This window comes from Ochlerotatus camptorhynchus, unplaced genomic scaffold, assembly GCF_037179485.1.
Source record: "Ochlerotatus camptorhynchus isolate MF236.1 unplaced genomic scaffold, CSIRO-AGI_Acam_v1.1 ptg000150l, whole genome shotgun sequence".
Lineage (NCBI taxonomy): Eukaryota > Metazoa > Arthropoda > Insecta > Diptera > Culicidae > Ochlerotatus > Ochlerotatus camptorhynchus.
The window spans coordinates 3307466-3328139 of NW_027040640.1; the positions used below are offsets into that span (position 1 = coordinate 3307466).

The 20674-nt window shown below is 37.1% G+C and overlaps 2 protein-coding genes across 3 annotated transcripts in view; one reads left to right on the plus strand and one right to left on the minus strand.

The window, feature by feature from the left end:
- Dip-C (dipeptidase C) overlaps window positions 1-20674 on the minus strand; it is a 557142-nt gene that overhangs the window by 288186 nt on the left and 248282 nt on the right. The window lies entirely within an intron of this gene.
- LOC135701107 (uncharacterized) lies at window positions 3295-7068 on the plus strand. The gene is made up of 3 exons (XM_065221811.1): window positions 3295-3506; window positions 4302-4469; window positions 6900-7068. The coding sequence occupies exons 1-3, from the start codon at window positions 3295-3297 to the stop codon at window positions 7066-7068; spliced, it is 549 nt and encodes a 182-aa protein (XP_065077883.1).

A 20674-nucleotide genomic window follows, 5' to 3' on the forward strand; every position in this document is an offset into this window, starting at 1 on the left:
TTTTCAGATAATGTACTAATGAGTTATGATTTACAAAACTTGTTATATTTAATTTCGTCTCCCATTTCGAATGTCCGCACTTTTCTTTTCACTACCCCTATCAAATTTTGTACAACCGATTTTCCCAATGGTTTTGTTGTTTTTATCCAAATTTTCTCCAACTCCAGCTATGTTTTAATAGTTTTGGGATGTTGTCGAAGTTCCGTCTTCATAATTGCCCAGAATTTTTCAATTGGGCGAAGTTCCGGAGAATTTGGTGGGTTCATATCTTTTGGCACAATATTGACTTCGTTGGCTCGGTACCACCATAAAGGTAACTCTAAAACTAGAAGGTCCCGAAGAAACGAGCTCAACTTTTTAGCTCAGCTCTGGTACTATCTTCGGTCCCAAGCTAATCGATGCACCCCTCGAAACATAGGAAAATCCACGAACCCCTCATTTTATCTGTCAAACTTTCATAGCGAATCAAAACAAACATTGTGTAGTACTAGAATTTCGACTAGAATGGGGTACGTTAATCGATTTCCTTGGGACCAATAGGCTAATCAAGTAGTGAGCCAATTTAAAATCGTTACTTTCGTATTAATTGTTAATACCACTCCAACACGTTTTGATCGTAGTGCCAGAATGCAGGCCAAAACAGAGTTGATCCTTTGTGCTTTCTTATGAATGGCAAGACACTCTTCCGGGAATTTCTTCTTTCGAACATCCTCCGGAACATCGAACTTAGACTTGGCAACGAAATATTCTTGCCACACGATTTGGTGAGCAACTTCGTGTAAAGTTTCCGGGCGCGGGTTTTCGCAGTGATGTTTTGTTTTTCATTGGTTTGGGGCTTTTTGCACCTTGCAAACATGTAACCCAGCACACTTCATGGTTGTCTGCACAAAACCGATTGACACCTTGGACTTTTTAGCGACATCTCGGATTGACATGTGTGGATGCTTCGTGAACTGTTGCACCACTTTCCTGGCCATTTTACTGTCCATTGGACCACTTTTACGACCACTCCCTTCCTTCGTTCGGGCACTCAGGCGCCCTTTGAAGGTTCTTGTCACACGAGTCACAGTTGTATTTGCAATTCCAAGCTTTTTAGCGATCCATCGGTAGGACGCCTCTGGATTTTGATTGGAAGTGCACACAAGATTTTCACGGACTATTTCTTGTTTCGGCGACATGACTGGAACTACTGTATGAATAACTATGAAACTTGACAGATGTAAACAATACATTATGAATAAGATGTACTCAGATTTTCGGGATTTTTACTCATACGGTTCAAAAGTTACAGAAGATTTTTCGGTGTGCCATTTTTATCGAATACACCCTTTACGGAAGGATAACAAATGTAATACGGTGTAAATATTGCGGATATGATTACTGGCGTGTTCATATTTACTACAATGAGGTAAATAAACTGAAGAATTCCATAAGAACCACTTATGATTAATAAATTAAACAAAGTTCTGAAGATGATTTTGAAGTTGCCTCCCTGGTACAGTACTACCGAAGTACATAGAATTTTGAATGTTGAGACTTTAGAACAAATGTCCAACAAAATAATTAATAATTTCAGGCAAAAATCGTTGCAATCCTCAATTGCAACGATTAATTCCCTTTATACTTAGATACTTAGTATTAGTTTTTAGTTTTAAGATATCAATTGTTATACTGACAAGCAGGTTTAAAAAACCTGTTTAAAATACTGAATTGCCAAGACAGGAACAATGTTAAAACACTTAGCTATATCATAACAATTAAGGCTGGTAAGTTACTGTAGTAACTGGAGCACCTAGGTTAAAATGAAATGCAATTTATTTTGAATTTGGAACAAATAAAGAGTTAAAAAAAAGCAAAAAAAGTTATCTTCCATTTAATTCCACTTAATGAATTTTGGTATATATGACAGGAACGTATTTCGACTACACTAAGCAGTCACAGACAAACAGACATAACACTCATCATGTATATTATGGTATATCCAATTAACGGCTATTTTAACTATACGAATAGTTGGCACTGCAGCCACCTGTGGCGCGCATGATTGCAATTTTTGACGTTTTGCAATTTAATTTCTATCGTACACTTACGTGCATGTGTTTGAAACGCAGAAAATGTGAAATGAATTATTGTACAAATCGTCAAGGTAAAAATATTGGATTTTTTTTTTTACTTTTTTCCTCGCAATGGTGGTGAGCAGTTTGTTTATAAAATAATAAAAAAAAAAACAGTTTGCATTTCCAGGTGCGTTCAATGGTTTCAGTCGTGCTGCTCAAAGGAATTGAATACTACATATCACACTGATGGTTCTGCATCCATCTGGAAGCTGAAAATTTGTTCGGATCACTTCCACTCCTCTTCATTTAGAAGTTCTCTGCAGTCAGAAAAAGGGTTAGTATTTATAACAATGTACTGAATAAATAAATATCATGGCTTATTTACTAATATGTTATTCCAGTTTACTGTACGATGCAATCCCATCGAGGATAAATGAACCGGATAATAAGGGTAGGTGTGAGCTCTTTCCGGAAAATGAAAGAAGAGAAGATCTGCTAATGTTGTCTAAAGATGTGATAGAATATGAGGAAGAGGAATACCTGGAGGAGAGCATGACTCAACAGGAAGTGGAATATCTGGAGGAGACAATGGATACAGAGTATGAGGAAATGGAATATCTTGAGGAGAGCATGATTGAAGAGGAAGTGAAATATCTGGAGGAGACAATGGAAACTGAATACGAAGACGTAGAATACACAAACGAGACGTCTATGACACCAGTCTGGAAAAACGAGCTTGACCAGCATCTTTCAACCGGATCGCTTGGAGAATCAGTGGTTGATCTGGATGGATACATGCAAGATGTTCGGTTAAATGATGACATCCTCGATGTTGAGTGCATCTCCAATACTGCGGGCACAACTGTTATCAGTGCGGATTTCGAATACTTATTCAAAAGCGGAAGAAAAGAGAACATGCGATTGCGTGGTACTGTTTGCGATTTAAAAAATCACTACGGAAAAGTGATCGTCAAAATGGATGGAATACCGGAAGAAAAACAAATTATTGAAGGGCAGGTAAAACGACTTCAGCATAAACGTAATGATGACTCAAAACTTGCCAAACTAGTTCGAAGTAATCCAATATTACACAACAGCCTGCTGAATTCATCGCAGAAACCATACGGGCGCCGATATAACGTCCAATCAAAGAAATTCGCACTCGGAGCATTCTTCGCAGGACCCTCAGCATATCGATTCGTCCAGCGATCCAGAATAGTTCATCTCCCCCAGCAAGATGTCAATCAACCAATGGAATTCTGACATTCTCATGGAACCCGCAATCAACACAACAATTCTGAACCGATTAGGATCGAAAGCAAAGTACTTTTCAAAAAGAGAAAAAGCTGTCACTATTTCCATTGATGGAATGTCCATTAAGGCAGAACTGACCTATAATGCCAAGACTGACACTTTTGTTGGATTTCCTGATGATGGTAAAAGCTCCAAGTACGAGAACAACAATCCTCTGATTCTTACTACTGAAGCTGTTGTAATCATGGTGTCTGGTAAAACTACGTGGAATAAAGATCATTGGGATGTATGTAACGATTGTAAGGTAAATAATGGAAACAAAAGGTTCAAGCAGGTAGTCAACATTATCTTTAATCAATAAAAAAAAACCTCTCAATTTTATTATATTTTCTGCAGGCAATTGGATACGTTTTAGCACACCATACTCTAAGGAGTGATGCTCAGCTATGTATGGTAGAAGACGTGATCAACGCCTTGCAGATTCAAGGACTACATCCATTGGCTCTAGCCATAGACCAATGTACAACAAATGTTAAAATGTCTCAAGAGGCTGGTGCATCTCAAGATAATCCAATTGTCAACTTATGTGGACAAGAAATGGTTATCATGTTTGACAGCCCGCATCTTTTAAAAAATGCAAAAAGCATGCTTACAAAGCATAATGCTGTTTTCAATGGAGGAATATGCTCATTCAAACATACTAAACAGCTCTACGACATTGACCATTCATCGGCGTCGAGACTTGTTCCTAAATTAAAAGAAAAGTTCATAAATCAAGCTCCATTTCTAGCAATGAACGTGGCGCAGGTGTAACGCGTACTTTGAGTAATTCAGTTGCAACAGGTATCGAATATTACGTCGATTCTGAAGATCTACCGTTGGCCACTTTGAGAACTGCTGCTTGTGCTCGTTTTAATGATAAACTTTTCGACACATTCAACTGCAGGATACCAATAACCCTGCATTTTCATAAATCACAATTATCTTTAGCTTAAACCTTAGATTTTCATTGTTCAAACAGCCATATCGTGGAGCGATAACGGAAAACTCATGCCATTGGCCTTTCCTTGAACCAGCAAACGAAATGCTTTTTCGTATGTATTACACATCTAAGGATTGTATCGACATTAAAAAGGTATTAAATATTTACGAGCGATGGTGAGCTCCCCCCGCTAATAAAACCAACATGAAATTGAATCAACAAAAGCATAAATATTCCATTTATGTGAACAACATTCTATAATTAATGATCACTTATGTTTTCGTAGGCTGAAAAAGCATCTATAAATTTAACAAGAAAGCATCGTAAACCCAATTACCTTGGTGGATTTATTGGCAACATCAACGGGATCAAATGGTGGCTCACTAAATTAAAGGAAGATTTCGATTGTGACTTCTTATGCAGCAATCATCTTCCCTGCGCTTTGGTCAGAGAGCGTATAGGGCGTCGTTGTGCCAATTTGGTCGTGGCACATTTCGAGTATGAGAGAGTGATTGCAGTTTGCTCAAAAGTGCCTGAGTAAAATGTAAGTATTTTCGATGATTACCCGTAGTTGTTACAGTGAAGATATACACCCATATTCTCGTTTATGTCTGGACGTGTTTGCCATACAGAAACATTTTTATTTGATTTTGTGTGGTGGATGGGTTTCGGGCGTGGACAGGCATATGGGTGATAATATTAAGTTTACGTTAGGATAACGTTGAAACATTGAGAAATGTATCGCTTCAGTTTAAGAAGTACTTCACTTCGCAACCGATGAACCATTCTGACGGCCCACATTGCCGTGCAGGCGCCGTGTGTTGGCAGGGTCCAATATTGGACAGTTTGACGTTTATAAAGTACCATCAGTTAAAACTGTATTTTTGAACTTTATCTCTATACATTCTTAGATGTTTCTTAGTAGATTATCATGTTGGTGTAAGCTGATTCAAAGAGTAAATGGTATTAACATTGAGCTGTCCATAGTTGGGCGTTGTTGAACTTCTGGTACTTGCACAACATTTCATGTGAATACCAAAGTAACCATATAATCACAAAATAGCTTTAGGTGTGGGTTCAGAGTGGTACAATGTCACTGAGATATGGTTAGTTGGGTATTCAGATGAAACTATTACTTTAAAAATCTAATCCTGGTTGTATCTCTTTTTCGTTTTTTCGTTTGCATGTAACACTGTTTGATATTACTAACCGCACCGAGCCTTCATTCCGGGTGGTGAGCGAACCTAAAGAATAAGAAGAAGACCATAAACCCCTTCTCGGAACGAGTGTTTTGTTAGTGGACCTGGTCTGCGATTCAAGGTTGGACTCTGTGATGATAAGTATCACATAACAGGTAAAGTAGGCAGCATCATCTTTATCGAAATGTAAGTATTATTGACAATAATCATAACTAGATTATATGCAAATTTATATGATAGGTACCTGGATCAACGTTGTTTAAACATGCGCATTCAATCGTGACGGCATCTAATTCTGCATTTTAAACCTACCCAACCCTTTTCCTTTCTACAATCCCTGAGCCGCTGGTTCACCATAACTGTACCTCGCAGAACTTTTATAACCCCCATGGGTAAAGATGCTGTGTTGCTCACTCCTCTCCCCTTCCCTGGTGTATTATGGATGGTGTGAATATTCACATCGGTGACATGGCCCCTGACCTCCTTGTACATCATAAAATGAAAATGAAAATGAAAATGACTTCTTATGCAGCAATCATCTTTGTCAGGATTGTATCGAAAATTTGTTTTCAGAAATCGGAAGACGCTGTGGACGAAATGATGCACCGAACCATGCTTGGCATACACAGTTTTGGTCACGAACTGCTCATTTGCTAATAACTTTGCACACAGTTGACGGAACATAGTTCTTTTTGAAGCAGTAGATAGAATAGAGTGTAAGCTTTTTATAGATATGTAAACAAAAAACTAGATTTTAATGTTAGTAGTAAACTGTATTTGTTTTTGCGTTGTAAAAATGAGGTGAGAAATGGTCACTACACATCTCGGAATTTAAGTGTTAAATTGATTAGCGTTGATTCAAATGTTAAGCTTTACCTAATCTTCGCATAACTATAGTAAACTATGAGCCTAATCTATCAATTACTTTAAAGAAAAATAAATTTCAACATCTGAGTGAAAAGTTATTACCAAATGAGCAGTTGGTGTGTACAACTGTGCATGCCAAGCATGCACCGAACGCATACCAGTTTGCAGCAGCCTTCACATACGGTGCAATTTTAGCTTCTGGAAACGTTTCAGAAGGCACCAACTGTGAACCTGATGAAGCAACACCAACTTGCGCCGAAAATGACTTGGCTCCAGCTCCCGAGCCCCGACGAATTTTCAAATATAAATTTGAACCACTCAAAGAAGAAAATATCTTAACACCAAAAGAAATGAACGACCTCGCATACATACTCGGAGCAGTTGTCCGCAAACTTCGTCATAAGAAATGCATTAAGCAACTTACAATCCTCAAAGATGAAACAAATAACGATTCGGATTCCATTTATCGTTTCTGCCATCTGATAAATGCATCCTGTTTTCCTGGAAGTAATCTGTTAAATCTGGAGTGTATGCTTTCAGGGTATACAAACAAAAATTTACCAAATTCTTGCATCAGAACAGGAAAAATGTTAAAGCTCGGCTGAAGGAGTATCTGAAGCATGATGATTTTAAAGTTGTGGTTTGTCACGAATGTTTTCATACATTAATTTATAAATTTTTCAATGTGCTCATTCAGTGTTTGTTTTAGGGATGTTAAGAACGAATTGCTAAAATCAATTAAGTTGAAACATATTCAGAAAAAAAGGCAAACGAAACCGAAAAGCGTTTAGAATGAATTTTCCCATTTAAACATTCAAATGTAATGATACCACCGATGCCTGTGATAACACTGTACAAAAAAATCGTCAATTTTTGACGTTCGATGATATGTCGCGTGTAAACAGACATGTAGAAACTATTGGACAGTAATTTAACTTTTCAGTATAGGAAAACATGTATATTTCATTGTAATAGCTTCCTTTGATTTTTGACGTTTAAAGATTGTAAACAGATCTATAATTAATTGTTTATTCATTTATTTGATAAGGCTCAACCGAATTAACTTTACAGAGCCGAGGATTCTTGGTCACTATACAATACATCTTAAAACTATAGTCAAAAGGTACAACACAATAAACACTTTATCTTCCGCTATCCAAAAAGCCTCCTCCATCAGAACTGGAGCCGCTTCCAGTAGTTTCATTGTATGGCAAATTGTTGTACGCCAACGAGGGTCAGAGCGCGTCCATTGCAGCAATGGATGCAAAACGTGGTCAGCACTCACACACTCATCACGAAACGGTTGCTTTCCAAAGTCGACGACGTATCGACCGAAAGAACTGCTGATGAAGAACAATGAGGAGGACCACACAATGGTTGCTGCCGAGAAAACAGACGATCGCGTAGCACACATCGAGAGTGGCCTGCTTTTGTCGACAGCCGAGTGAACACTGATAAACAGATTTATAGTCATATAGATTTTCCTTTTAAGAAATCCAACAGCAAACATTTGTTTTAGCATGGTTTTCTGGGATGAATATCACTCCTAATAAAATACATCTTACATGATTGTTCTTCATCAAGTATTGAAACAATTTTCAACGGTGTTATCGTACTCTCATTAAAATTATTAGTCGAACTAAAAATAGCTAACAACAATGATACTGTATTGAATAATCCTTGTTTGTTATTGTTCCATAAGATAATGGGTTCCGGAAGAGAATGTATTAAGATTGAAAAAAAAATATTTGCTAAGATCCTAATTGTAAGCCTTCTAGACACACTTAGAAATTATCGCCGACTTTGGTAATTTTTACCGAAATCTGAACAGCTACTTTGAAGGGTAAAAGCTACTTTCAAACTAAATCTCTACTAAAATGACAAGAGTTGATCATTTAAACAAGGTTAAACATGTTTTGAAACTATTTTCAAATTCAATAGCCTTTTAAATGAAGGTCAAAGTTTTACCGAATGTTCAGTTGTTCTAATTTCGGTAAAATTTACCGAACACGGAAACAAAATCTTAGTGTGCACGGCTAATGTAGATTCCAGCACTAGTACTCGAACTTCATGAATCAGTTCCATGAACTCATATAATGTAGCCGTTGTTTTATTGCACACAGAAGCATTAAGCAAGATTTGAATACACGTCAGCACCGAAACGGAGCATAAATTTGTCAGTGCTATTTTTCTTCACTCTAGCAAAACGAGCATAACGTTGCACTACATTCCATGTCGGGAGAGCTGTTCTTACTTTATGCTAATTGGACGAGCTCAATCTTGAAATCAGCCGTGGCCCAGTGGAATCGAGCGCAGACACCGAAAGCATCACACCTCAACAGTTCTTGATCGAATCCCAAATCAGCTACAATAAAAAAAGACAAAACTGTGAAATCTCTCTGCCTAATGTTTATTTTTCGATTTATTTTTAGAAATCGATTAAATATATGTGTCAAAAGAAGAAGTCAATTTAATGTGATTACTTCGATTGATATATGACACATATATTATATTGTGGTGAAAAGTAAAGCTTATGCTTATGGGTTCAAATCCATTTCAGTTAATTATTATAATTTGACCGATTTTCATTTATCATATGACGATCATATAAAAGTTACCAAATTATCAGCATTGTAAATGTATCAGATATTCATATAGAATTTACCTGACACATTTTCAATCATATCATTTTCATTTGATTATCTTATAGCGCAAATTTATTAGACTTCCTCATAACAAGAATATGTCATATTGGTTCAGTGTTAGCCAAGCCTTATGGAAACCTTAAGTTTTTTTTTGCCTCAGTAAAGCCTTCTATTCTCAAGATCCTATCTAAATTATTTCATCCTACCGTGTTATACAGAGTTTATGCCTCGATTCTACCGCTCAGACCACATCCAATTGCATGAGAGTCGCGTAGCCAGTTTTTTATATTTATTTACCGAATGCGTGTAAAGATAAAACACACGATACGTTGACACACGTGCCACCATTTCCTTTCTTTCGTTTAAGGCTTCTTCCCTCGCGGTGGAAACGCTACGTCGCGCGGTCGTCAGTGTCGTTCTACAGAGAAAGAATTCATGAGTGACACCGACACGCGAGATACTGAACAACATTATATGTAGTTGTGTGAGCACACCTTTCAGGTCTCTAAACCGAACGCATTTCGTTTGTTCAGCCAGCGCAGAAATAGAAACGAAGGAAAAAGTGCAATGCATCATTCTTCGTTATCATGCGACAGTAGGTCTCTTTTCTGCCCTGTCAGAGAAGAATGATAGCATTATCTCATTCCTGGCATCGGTATTCGAAAGCGCTCCTAATGTTTCGCATATTCCAGACTAGGGTTGCTTCGACTCACTTCGCTATAAAATTTTGATTTCGGAATTATGGAATCATTGGGTGCTACCATAAGTACCATAAGCGAACTGTATCCCGGATGGGTAAACTATCCCACACGTCGTCAGCTCTCTTTTATGGTTATTTTTATTAGGGTAGTTACAAGAAGAGGTTGAGAAGTACGTATTTGGCCCATAAAATCTACCAATTTCGTATTCAGAAAGTCACAATAAGCGATTTTATGATTTTTGAGTTTTCACTCAGAATGAGTGCTGACGAATCATAAAATCTCTGATTGTGACACAGGTTTTATATGCCAAACGTATACTTTTCAACACTTCTTGTAACTTACAGTTTTGAATAACATAATGGCCTACTTTCCTAACTAAAATAACAGCTTCAAAAAGTGCTACTGTTCAGCACCCAGTGCCGAAAAGTTCTACTTTTCGACACTCTTTTCAGAACAAAAAATGTTGTATGCAAAATTATTTTCGCAACTTGTCGCATAAATAGCTATTTTACAGCGAACTGAGTCGAAGCAACCCTGCTCCAGACGATGTTGACCAATATGTGCACCTTTCCTTGCTGTTCCAGGTAAGCAAATCCAAAGCACAATCCATCCAGAGAACCAGGCGATCAAAGCAAAGTGCAAACAAATTAGGAACCACTTGTTGATTCTCTGTGCCTTGCTTTTGTATTTCACAACTTTGGGACCGAAAAAGGATCGTCCTGTCTCGGCCAGAGAACCGCTTCGGGTTTTTGAAAACAAAAACCTTTTGTGTTGTTATGCCTCGCATTTTTTTGGTAGGACGGGCACTGAAATAAAAAGTGTCATCAACAAACCGCCGTTGGATGTTGGATCATTATACGGGACATAGCATCAGTTCGCTGGCTGCGGCACGTGGTCAATTCACTCCGAATTCCGGGAACAATAAGCGCCACAAATTGCGCGTTCACAACAGCGGCACTAATTCTTTTTCGAAGCCCGAGGATGTCCATCAGCCGGTCCATTCGGCCGGAATGGCACACCGAAGAAGAATAATGGATATCATTTTAATTTATAGCAAACAGTGAACCGGGCAGTGATTTCCGTTTGTGGCGTATGAAGAATTTCCTGTCCTCTTGTGGTCACATAAGAACACAGATGATAAGTTATGGTTTTTGCAACGGCACCAAACCTGCCTTCCAAGACCATTAGTATCGGACAAGGTGCAACAACTTGTGCTGCGCTGCGACCCGTACGTACGTGCGTCGGTCAGATGGACAGCATCCGACTCTTTTATTGCATCCGGAGTTTTATGACTATATTTATATGTGTGCCATAGCACAACACTTGCATAGGCGTTTGTCGTGTGTGTTGTGTGAGGATTTCAGGGTCTACAGGTAGTGATAGTTGTTTTAGTGACGGACATATGTTCCAGGTCTACAAAGCTGGAGCTATAATACAGCATGTTAACGTTCAGGAAGATTCGGATGCGTAGCTACTCAGGATCGTGACTTTCTAGTTAGAGAAGCATAGCGACGTTCAAGCGAAATAAGTTTAATATCCGTAAGCTTCTGCTTTATATATTTCAGATATACACAGTGGCTACTATAAGAAGCTTATTTGTATATAACTTGTTCTGTATGCCCGTTGCTATGCTCTTCTAACTAAAAAAACACGTGCGGTGTAGTAAACCTATGTAAGTAGCTACACACCCGAATAAAGGACTGATTTTGTTGGTTGATATGGACACGGCCTAGTCTAGACTATTTTGGCAATTTAACAACGATTTTGGAATTTATAGTTAATAGGAACGTATAGGTCATTTTGATAATGTTGGCGTGTTTCAGGAATGTGAATCAATACGATTTTTTGTTTTTTAATATTGCGGGGTTGTCAACAAACTACGTAGCATTACGTCAGATTTTTGAGGAAAAACGTCCTCCTTTATAGTTGAAGATGCTAATTTCAAATAACAGACTGTAGTGGTAATTTTTATACGATAGATGGAGTAGATGAAAGCATAGAGTTGATAGTTCCGTTAGAGAGACAGGAGCACATATCGTGGTAGGGGTAAACAATAGTTGCAATTTCCAAACCTACGACTGGATGCCTTCCTTCAAATAACAACTGAAGTGCGGTAAAAAATCGGTAGAACTGTTTCAAACACACAGTTGGTACATGAGCGGGTCGGTTTTCATCTTTTTTTGCCAGTGGTGGCGGGGGGGGGGGGACACCCCTCACCATCCCTCTCCAAAGGGGGAGTTTGGTAAAGAGAGATGAAAAAACCGATTTGCACCTTCCTTAAAAGTTGTTCTAGCTCGCTTGTCTAATATCTATATACAATCTTCACACTGCCGTACTCTAACGGAACTATCAACTCTATGGTTTCATCTACTCCATCTATCGTATAAAAATTACCACTACAGTCTGTTATTTGAAATTAGCATCTTCAACTATGTAAATCGTTGACTTCACGTAGAAGTAATACTAAAACATATAGTCAAAGTCCTCCTTTAGTTTTATTATCTGAAACTCATATTGTAGAAACTGAAGCTTTTAATCAATATAGTATTCCGGGATATAGTGTTGCTGCTTGTATATCACATTCTAGACACACTAGCGGTGTTGCTATTTATGTCAAAGAATCAGTTCAATTCGACCTTCGTATCAATGAAGTTATCGATGGTAGCTGGTTCTTGGGCATTACAGTTGTACGTGGCATGAAGATGGGTAATTATGGTGTTTTGTACCATTCTCCCAGTTCTAGTGACCAGCGTTTTGCTGAAGTTTTAGAGAACTGGCTCGAGACATTCCTTGATTATAGTAAATTAAATATATTAGCTGGTGATTTTAATATTAATTGGCATGACAACCATAATTCGAATCATTTGAAGCGTTTAGCTGAGTTTTTTTTAATTTAAAGCAAACTGTAAATGAATATACGCGTATTTCCAGGCACAGTAGATCTTTAATTGACAACGTTTATTCCAATGTTGATTCCATTTGTTCAATTACGGATACTGATTTGAAAATAACCGATCATGAAACTTTAGTGATTAATGTCTTAGACCATGTTAACGATAACGATAATTTTGTAAAACTGAAGTGCTGGAGGAAATATTCGAAACAGGCTGTTTCGAATCTTGTTGAGAAGAGCGTGGATTTTCCATTCGCGGCCGGTAACTTAGATGAATCTACAGTTGTTCTTAATAACGCTTTGAAAACGTGTACCAATCAACTAGTTGAGCAAAAGTTTGTTTCTTTGAAAAACTCTAACAGCTGGTACAATTTGAATCTTTTGCATCTTAAACGGAAAAAAGGACAAATGCTACACAAAGTTTTGTAGATCAAATAATGACAATCATTAGAATAGGTACACAATCACGCGTAATAAGTATTCACAATCGATAAAGGAAACTCGTTGTGAATATGTTCAAAGGAAGATTGATCAGCATCAAAACAACAGCAAAGAGTTATGGAAAATTTTGAAATCTTTATTAAAACCTAGTTATTGCAAACCGCGGTCCATAACTTTTAATGGCACATTAGAACAGTCAGAACAAGTAATTGCAGCTAAGTTTAATGATTATTTTGTAGACAGTGTTTCATTGATTAACCAATCCATTGAATTGGTCGATGAACCTGACGAAATAAAACAGCCAGTTGATAAACGTAGTAGATTTGAAGGTTTTCACCCAATTACATTAGATGAACTTAGAGTTATTTGTTTTTCATTAGGAAAATCGGCTGGAGTAGATAATGTTAATGCTAGAGTTATTCAAGGTGGCTTTCATGTCATTGGCCACATCTTGCTGGACCTTATTAATGAATCATTGCAAACTGGACATGTGCCTCAGTGATTCCTATTCAAAAAGTTGTCTGAAATGTTTACTGATCTATTTTTAAATATGATTGCTTGAGTTTTGTTTGCATTTAATTGTAAGCCGTTTGTTACACTCCATTCACAAAATTTTGAAATATCCGAACTAACACAACGTACGATATTTTGTAAATTTTCGACTTTACCAGAGAGGTATAACTGAACATCATCAGCATAGAGATGGTAAGCACAATAATTTAAAATACTTGGAAGGTCATTGATGAACATGGAAAATAACAGTGGACCTAGAACAGATCCTTGTGGCACACCACTTGTTACATTCAAAAGTTCCGATTTTGTATTATTAAATTCAACATATTGCGTTCGTCCCGTAAGATATGAGGAAAGTAAGTTTACAGAAGTTGTATCGAGATAGAAAAAACTACGTAGCTTCCGACATAACAATTTATGATTGATAGAATCGAAAGCTTTACTAAAATCCAAAAGAACTAGAACTGTTAGATTACGTTTGTCAAGCGCAGTTTTTATATCGTTTTCTATTTTAATCAAAGCTGTTGTAGTACTGCAATGTTTACGATAACCAGATTGTAAAGGACATAGTAACGTATTATGAATCAGATAATCGTTTAATTGTTTAGTCAGAAGACTTTCAAAATTTTTGGAAATAGCAGGTAGGATGCTAATCGGTCTGTAGTCCTTGTTGTTCATTGGATTATCAATTTTGCCAATAGGTACAACACGTGCTATCTTCCAAAGCTGTGGAAATGTTGAAGTTGTTATAATGTGATTGTATAAGTTCGTTATGGTAGGAAGAATGACAACAAGAGTTTTTTTCAAAACGCTGAGTGGTAACTGGTCAAAGCCGATAGAATCACTGGACGCGGAATAGAATTCGGTCAAGACTTCTTCATTCGTTACATTCCTAAATGAAAAAGAAGATGACGAGGACCTACCAGCCACAGATTGTTCATCAAAAGTAATAGGAGCTTGATTTGACATGAAGAACTGATTCAATGATTCGGCAGTGATGTTAATCAAATCACCACCACCTGCTCTAGTTTGAGTTTTTGAAAGTCCCAAACGTTTTATATTCTCCCAAAGTTTATTGGAAGAAAGAGAAGGGTTAAGGAGCCGAGAGAAGTAGGTGTACTTAGATTGTTTCACTACACGGTTTGACCTATTTCGCAACCTTGCAAAAGCATTCCATTTAGCTGCGCTGGGTTTATCTGTTTTCCATTTATCGTAAGCTTCAGATCGTTTTTGGAAGAGATTTTTGATGTATGGATTAATCCATGGAGCACTAGGATCAACAGTAGTTTTCATTTTCAACGGGGCATGATCATCAATGACAGAATAAAGCATATCGTTTAAAATTTGTAATTTTCCATCAACTGAGTTGCAGTAATAAATAACATCAAGATTGTACCTTTGCAAGTCAGCTATTAAACTATCGGTGTTTATCTTGTGATATTCTCTTTTCGAATACACAGCTGGAGGTTGATGAGGTACCTTAACTCTGTAATCGAAGCAGATCAAATCATGATCGCTAACACCTCCTATAGAAGATTGAAAGATGTTGCTAACGTTAAACGTACAATTTCCAAGTGCATAATCAATAAAAGATGAACTGGAGCCTGATTTATGACAAGTGGGGGAAAGAGGTAAAATTTTAACAGAAAGCGATTTAACCATATCGATTAACTTGTTTGTAACAGGTGAAGAAGTGTCACACAAATTTATATTGAAATCGCCCATCAATACGAAATGAGATTCAGTAGCACTGATTTCCAGCGCAAGTTCGAAAATACTGTTAAGTTTAGAAACCCTTACATCTGGAGGTCTGTAGACAATGCCACACACAAGCTTTGAATGAACTAATTTAACAAAAAGGTAATCAATTTCATCACCAGCATCAGACTTAGCAAGAACCTTATACTTTGCTTTACTGTTTAGATAGAAAGCAACTCCTCCGCCTCGCTTCTTATTGTCTAAAAGTCGATCAGAACGAACAATTTTGTAGCCATCTAACTCAACAAATTTGTTTGTTATTGAAGACTTCAACCAAGACTCAACAATCCCCAACACAGCTAGCTTTGAGTCCTGAAAGAAGGTTCTGTAATAATCAATATTTTTAACAATGCTGCGAACATTATGGAAGGCAATTTTAATGTAGTTCCTAGCGGGTTTCTCAATAAAGTGTTTCATGATCGTATCAGAAATGCAACGTGATCTCTCCTCATCTAGACTTTTGCCCTTCCATTTTATTTCTGGCCAATGAAACACAAATATCGAGATTACAGCGCTTGCAGAATAAAATAATGCGTTTGATTTTGAGATGTAATACATTCACTTCCTCATCTTTGATGCTAGACGCCTTACAATGGTTGTCGGTGAAGCAAAGAATTGTATATATGGTGTTCATTTTTAAAGTAGTTAACGGTTTGCTGCCTCGATATTTGTGTGATCGAATTGAAAGAGGAAGTGAAACGTGGTTGAAATAAGAACACCACATTTCTTGACTTGTGCTTCACAAAATTCATTATATTATAAAGGAATAAATGTTTTCAATTCTATGCCTAGACATATAAAACGTTCAGCAACACATACAGAATTTAAAAGACACTGCATTTCACACGTTAAAACTGTCTTTTGAACAGTTATCCAGTGATTTTTTTTATGAATTGACAAATTATGTATCTTGACGGATTATTTTATATGGATAGCTGTCATAACGACTTTTTAATAATTATTGTAGCACTGCAAAAACTATTTCTGTTCGCCACGATGGTGATGATGGATTTTTAATATATGATTTTATAGTAGATTAATTTAAAAAAAAAAGTAGTCTACAAAGGTTTGAGCCTCGCGCGCGTATTACGGATATAGAGGACTGAATTTAACATTTGATAAAAAAAAAAATGCAATTTTGAAGCTTATTTGGAAGATACTTTGAGTTAGTAGTAAGTTTTCTGGCAAATGTTGGGGGTTCGTGAGCATTCCTGACATTGCTGAAAATTATGATAGCATCAGATTGCGGGGTTGCTAGTGTAATAGGATGCTTTGTTGATTGTTCATTAAGTCTTGATTGCTTGTAATACTTATGAATATTTTAGGTGGACAAAAAGGCGAACTAAGAGGTGGACGCCTGAGCTTTTCCACATTCATATCGCTGTGAAGCAACTGTAAACTCTAGAGGGAATTTATATCTGTAACTGAAACCAGTTCGATTTTGTTTGCTAACCTGGTTAAAATGTCATATTTAACTATCTTAAAGATAAATCGTCCAGCTCAAACCTTTGTAGGGGTAAGAGGTGGGACCATCATCATCATCAAATTCACGACGCTCTTTTAATGTTTGGATATTTATGAGCATACACCGAGCTGTGTAAGATGGCAGAGGAAATACAGGCCAACCTAACATGCGGAGTGCATACAATAGAAACTGCTTTTGAACGGACTCTATTCTTTCTTCGTGTGTGATTGAAAAAGGAGACCAAATTATGCTGCAATATTCTAATATCGACCTTACATAAGCAATGTACAATGTTTGTATCGTATACGGATCGTGAAAGTTATAGCAGAAACGTTTTATGAAACCAAGTATGTTGTTAGCTCTGTTAATAATTGTGTTATAATGATCGGTGAAAGTAAGTTTTGAGTCCAAAATAACACCTAGATCCCTGACTCTATCACACTGGTTTCCTAAAGTGATTGTTATATCGGGTAGGATTCGTTTTCTACTAATGGTAATTGAGTTACATTTTTTTATATTTATTTGTAGCAGGCTTTTTTGACACCAAGTATGGAATATTTGAATTTCCTCTTTGAATGTGATGATGTCTTTGGCATCTTTTATTTCCAAAAAAAAGTTTAATGTCGTCAGCATAGATTAAAACTTTCAATTTCTTAATAATGAAAGATATGTCATTGACGAAGAGAATAAATAAAAGTGGTCATAAATGGGAGCCTTGAGGAACTCCTGAAGTGACATCAACGGGATTTGATGTCTTTTCTTTGTATTTTGCTATTTGTTGGCGGTCAGTTAAATATTATTCAAGCCACTTGGAGAGTGCGTAATGAATTCCCAATTTTTGAAGTTTAAAAAGAAGCATGGGTGTGTCAATTCGATCAAACGCTTTGCTGGAATCTGAATACAACACTTCTACATGGTTTCCGTTATCCATTGCATTGAAGGAATAATTAATTAGTTCGAGAAAATTCGTAGTTGTTGAACGACCTTTAAAGAAGCCATGTTGCATAGTAGTTATTCTGTTTTTAATTTGAAGAAAAAGTTTTACATTTACAATCGCCTCGAAAAGTTTCGGAATGCAAGAGATAATAGCTATACCACGATAATTACGTATGTCGGATTTTTTGCCCTATTTAAAGATAGGCACTAAAAACGAGTTTTTCCATATTTAAGGGAAGTTTCCGGATTCCAGTCATCATATTGAAAATCCAAAATAATGGAGCAGTAAGTTTAGTTGCTAAAGCTTTCATAAAAACTGGCGGAACACGGCGCCAGGACCAGGACCTTTAGATGCATCTAAATTGTTTAAACCCTTTAAGATATCATGAACCTTGATTTGACTTAGTATAGATTTCTTGGAAGAAATTTGCAAACAAATTGCATATATCATCCGAGTTCTCACCTACCCTATCGTCGTTATTTTAAGGAAAATTATCAGATTTTAATTAGGTTTTCACAGATTTTATTTCTAGTTCAGTTTTTAAATTATACTCCTCAAATGCCATATTCACGGCCAAATTTAACTGATCGCAAATGTCTCAATAGTATGCCAAAGTTTCTTCACTATTATATTTTTTTATAAAATTTGTGCGCTTTTTGCTTTCGATTTTTTAAATTTTTCAGTTCCCTGTTGTACCAAACCGGATGTTTTGCATGACGCCTTCTTCTTTTAGTTGGCACTTCTTCAAGTATTATTTCAAGCAACACATTGTAGAATACGTCAACTGCACATTCAACATTTCCTGCAGTTCTTAATATTGCTTGCCAATCGACAATGTTCAATCTATTTCTAATGTTATCATAATTTGCTAAATTGTTATCAAAAGATTTCATCAAATTCGCAGTCGTTGATTCTTTCATTTGTATGAACGAATAAAGAATATTCTATTGCTGTGTGAAACATTTCATTTCTCCATAGTCACACAGAAATCTTCATAAGTATTTGTTTTAATAAAAGGTCTAAATAACAATTTTGTTGATTTTTCACATGGTTAGTTTGATTAGACCTAAATTTGCAATTTTGTCAAAAATGAAATGGAGTGTTTCATTTTCCGCAACGACTGGAAGTAAGATTCTTTCATTGTCCATATCAGAAATAAAGTCAACATTGCGTTGGTTGAAGTCCCCATATATATGTACTTTTACTTCAGGAAGTAAACTAGACGAAATTTCTTCCGCTTTTCCAAAAAACTTATCATACGTGTCCTTATGAGCATTGTTCGGAGGAAAGTATACCGAAGCAAAGACATGTGTTTCGTCTGCTACTTGCGCTTTTACCCATACATGTTAGAGGTGGGCAAAATAGCTCATCTGGCTGAGCGGATCAGACCCGTCCAGCTGATTAAAGGGAGTCGATTCTTTTGAACAGCTCTTCAGCTCACCTTTAAATTATAGAAATTTTTACACACATTTCAAACGCTATGTAATCCAGTCTACATACAGATTTTATTTCTGATGTTAATTCTTCAGCAGATTTGCTCTCACTATTCTCGGCTTCAGCTCCAGATCATCAGCTCAGATCTGGAGATGGGCTCCCAAGCTGTTCTTTAGACCCGATTCATTCAAGTCACTGATATCATAAGTCTTACAGTGTATTCAAATCTGAGCGTGCATTAGCAGAGCGGAGCAAAATTTATGTTGGAATGAGAGAGACAACTAGTACTTCTCTCCCTCTAGTACATTCGCAAAATCTCGCCCCGCGCGTGAAATATCGCTCAGGACGGAATCCACCTTGATTCTCCAGCACAATTGCTCCCACTATTCTCGGCTTCAGCTCAAATCTAGGGATGGACTCCCGAGGTGTTCTATAGACCCAACTCACTAAAGTCAGCTGATGATCCGCGGTTCATTTTTAGGAACCGCAGCTCATCAGCTCACTAATATCATAAGTCTAATGGTGTATTCAGATCAGAGCGTGCATTAGCGAAGCGGAGCTCTATCTCTATTCTCGGCTTCAGCTCTAGATCATCAGCTCAGATCCGGATCCGGAGCTGAATCGTGAAGAATCGAGAGAGAAAAAGATCCGACAGCTGTCATCTCACTGAATCATTCGAGCCGATGATTCGGATCCGGAGATGAGCTGCTAAGCTGGAGAGCTGCACTTAGCTTTTCGGTTATTTGCTTTTGTGCGGATCTTCCGCTCCCCCAGAAAATGATGGGAGGAGAGGTGAGAGCACATATGCTGGAGAAATAACATCAGCAATAGGAGCTGGGTACGTAAATACATTGGATAATACCAGTAGAAATTTAACATCGTGTAACACATGTACATATGTCTCTCTCTCTCCAATACAGCCGCTTGGAAGTTTGCTTTTGGTTTGGTTTACGCGGTGACTGTTCAATGCGTAAAGGAGCAATGCGTGCTTTTTTTGAAAAAAATCCGCTATAAGTCACGGATTGAATGGTTTAGATTTGTGATAACAATGTGCTGATGAGCTGCGGTTCCTAAAAAAATGAACCACGGATCATCAGCTCACTTTAGTGAATCGGTTCTTTAGAACAGCTCGGGAGCGGATCGCCCATCTCTAATACATGTTCGAATTCTTTAAATTTAGTAGCCATAATGATTTCTGAATTCAATTGGGTCGCAATCGCTATTAATACTCCACCTCCCGATTTTTTTTCCAGACCATTGAAAATTGCGGTCCTCTCTATAAACGTTATAATTGTTACCAAAAACTTCTTCACATCTCACACTATCATCCCAACTTGTTTCATTAGCCATTATGACAGAGTAAGTAGAACTTAAGATATTTTTGTTTATTTCATTCATTTTACCGGCGCTTCTCATGCGGTTAACATTTTGGCAATATACCCAAATTTATGTAGTGGTCTGAAGATTAGGTGAAGAAGTTGATGGTAACCTGTCATTCATAAAACTATTATCAAAATTATTTACCCCT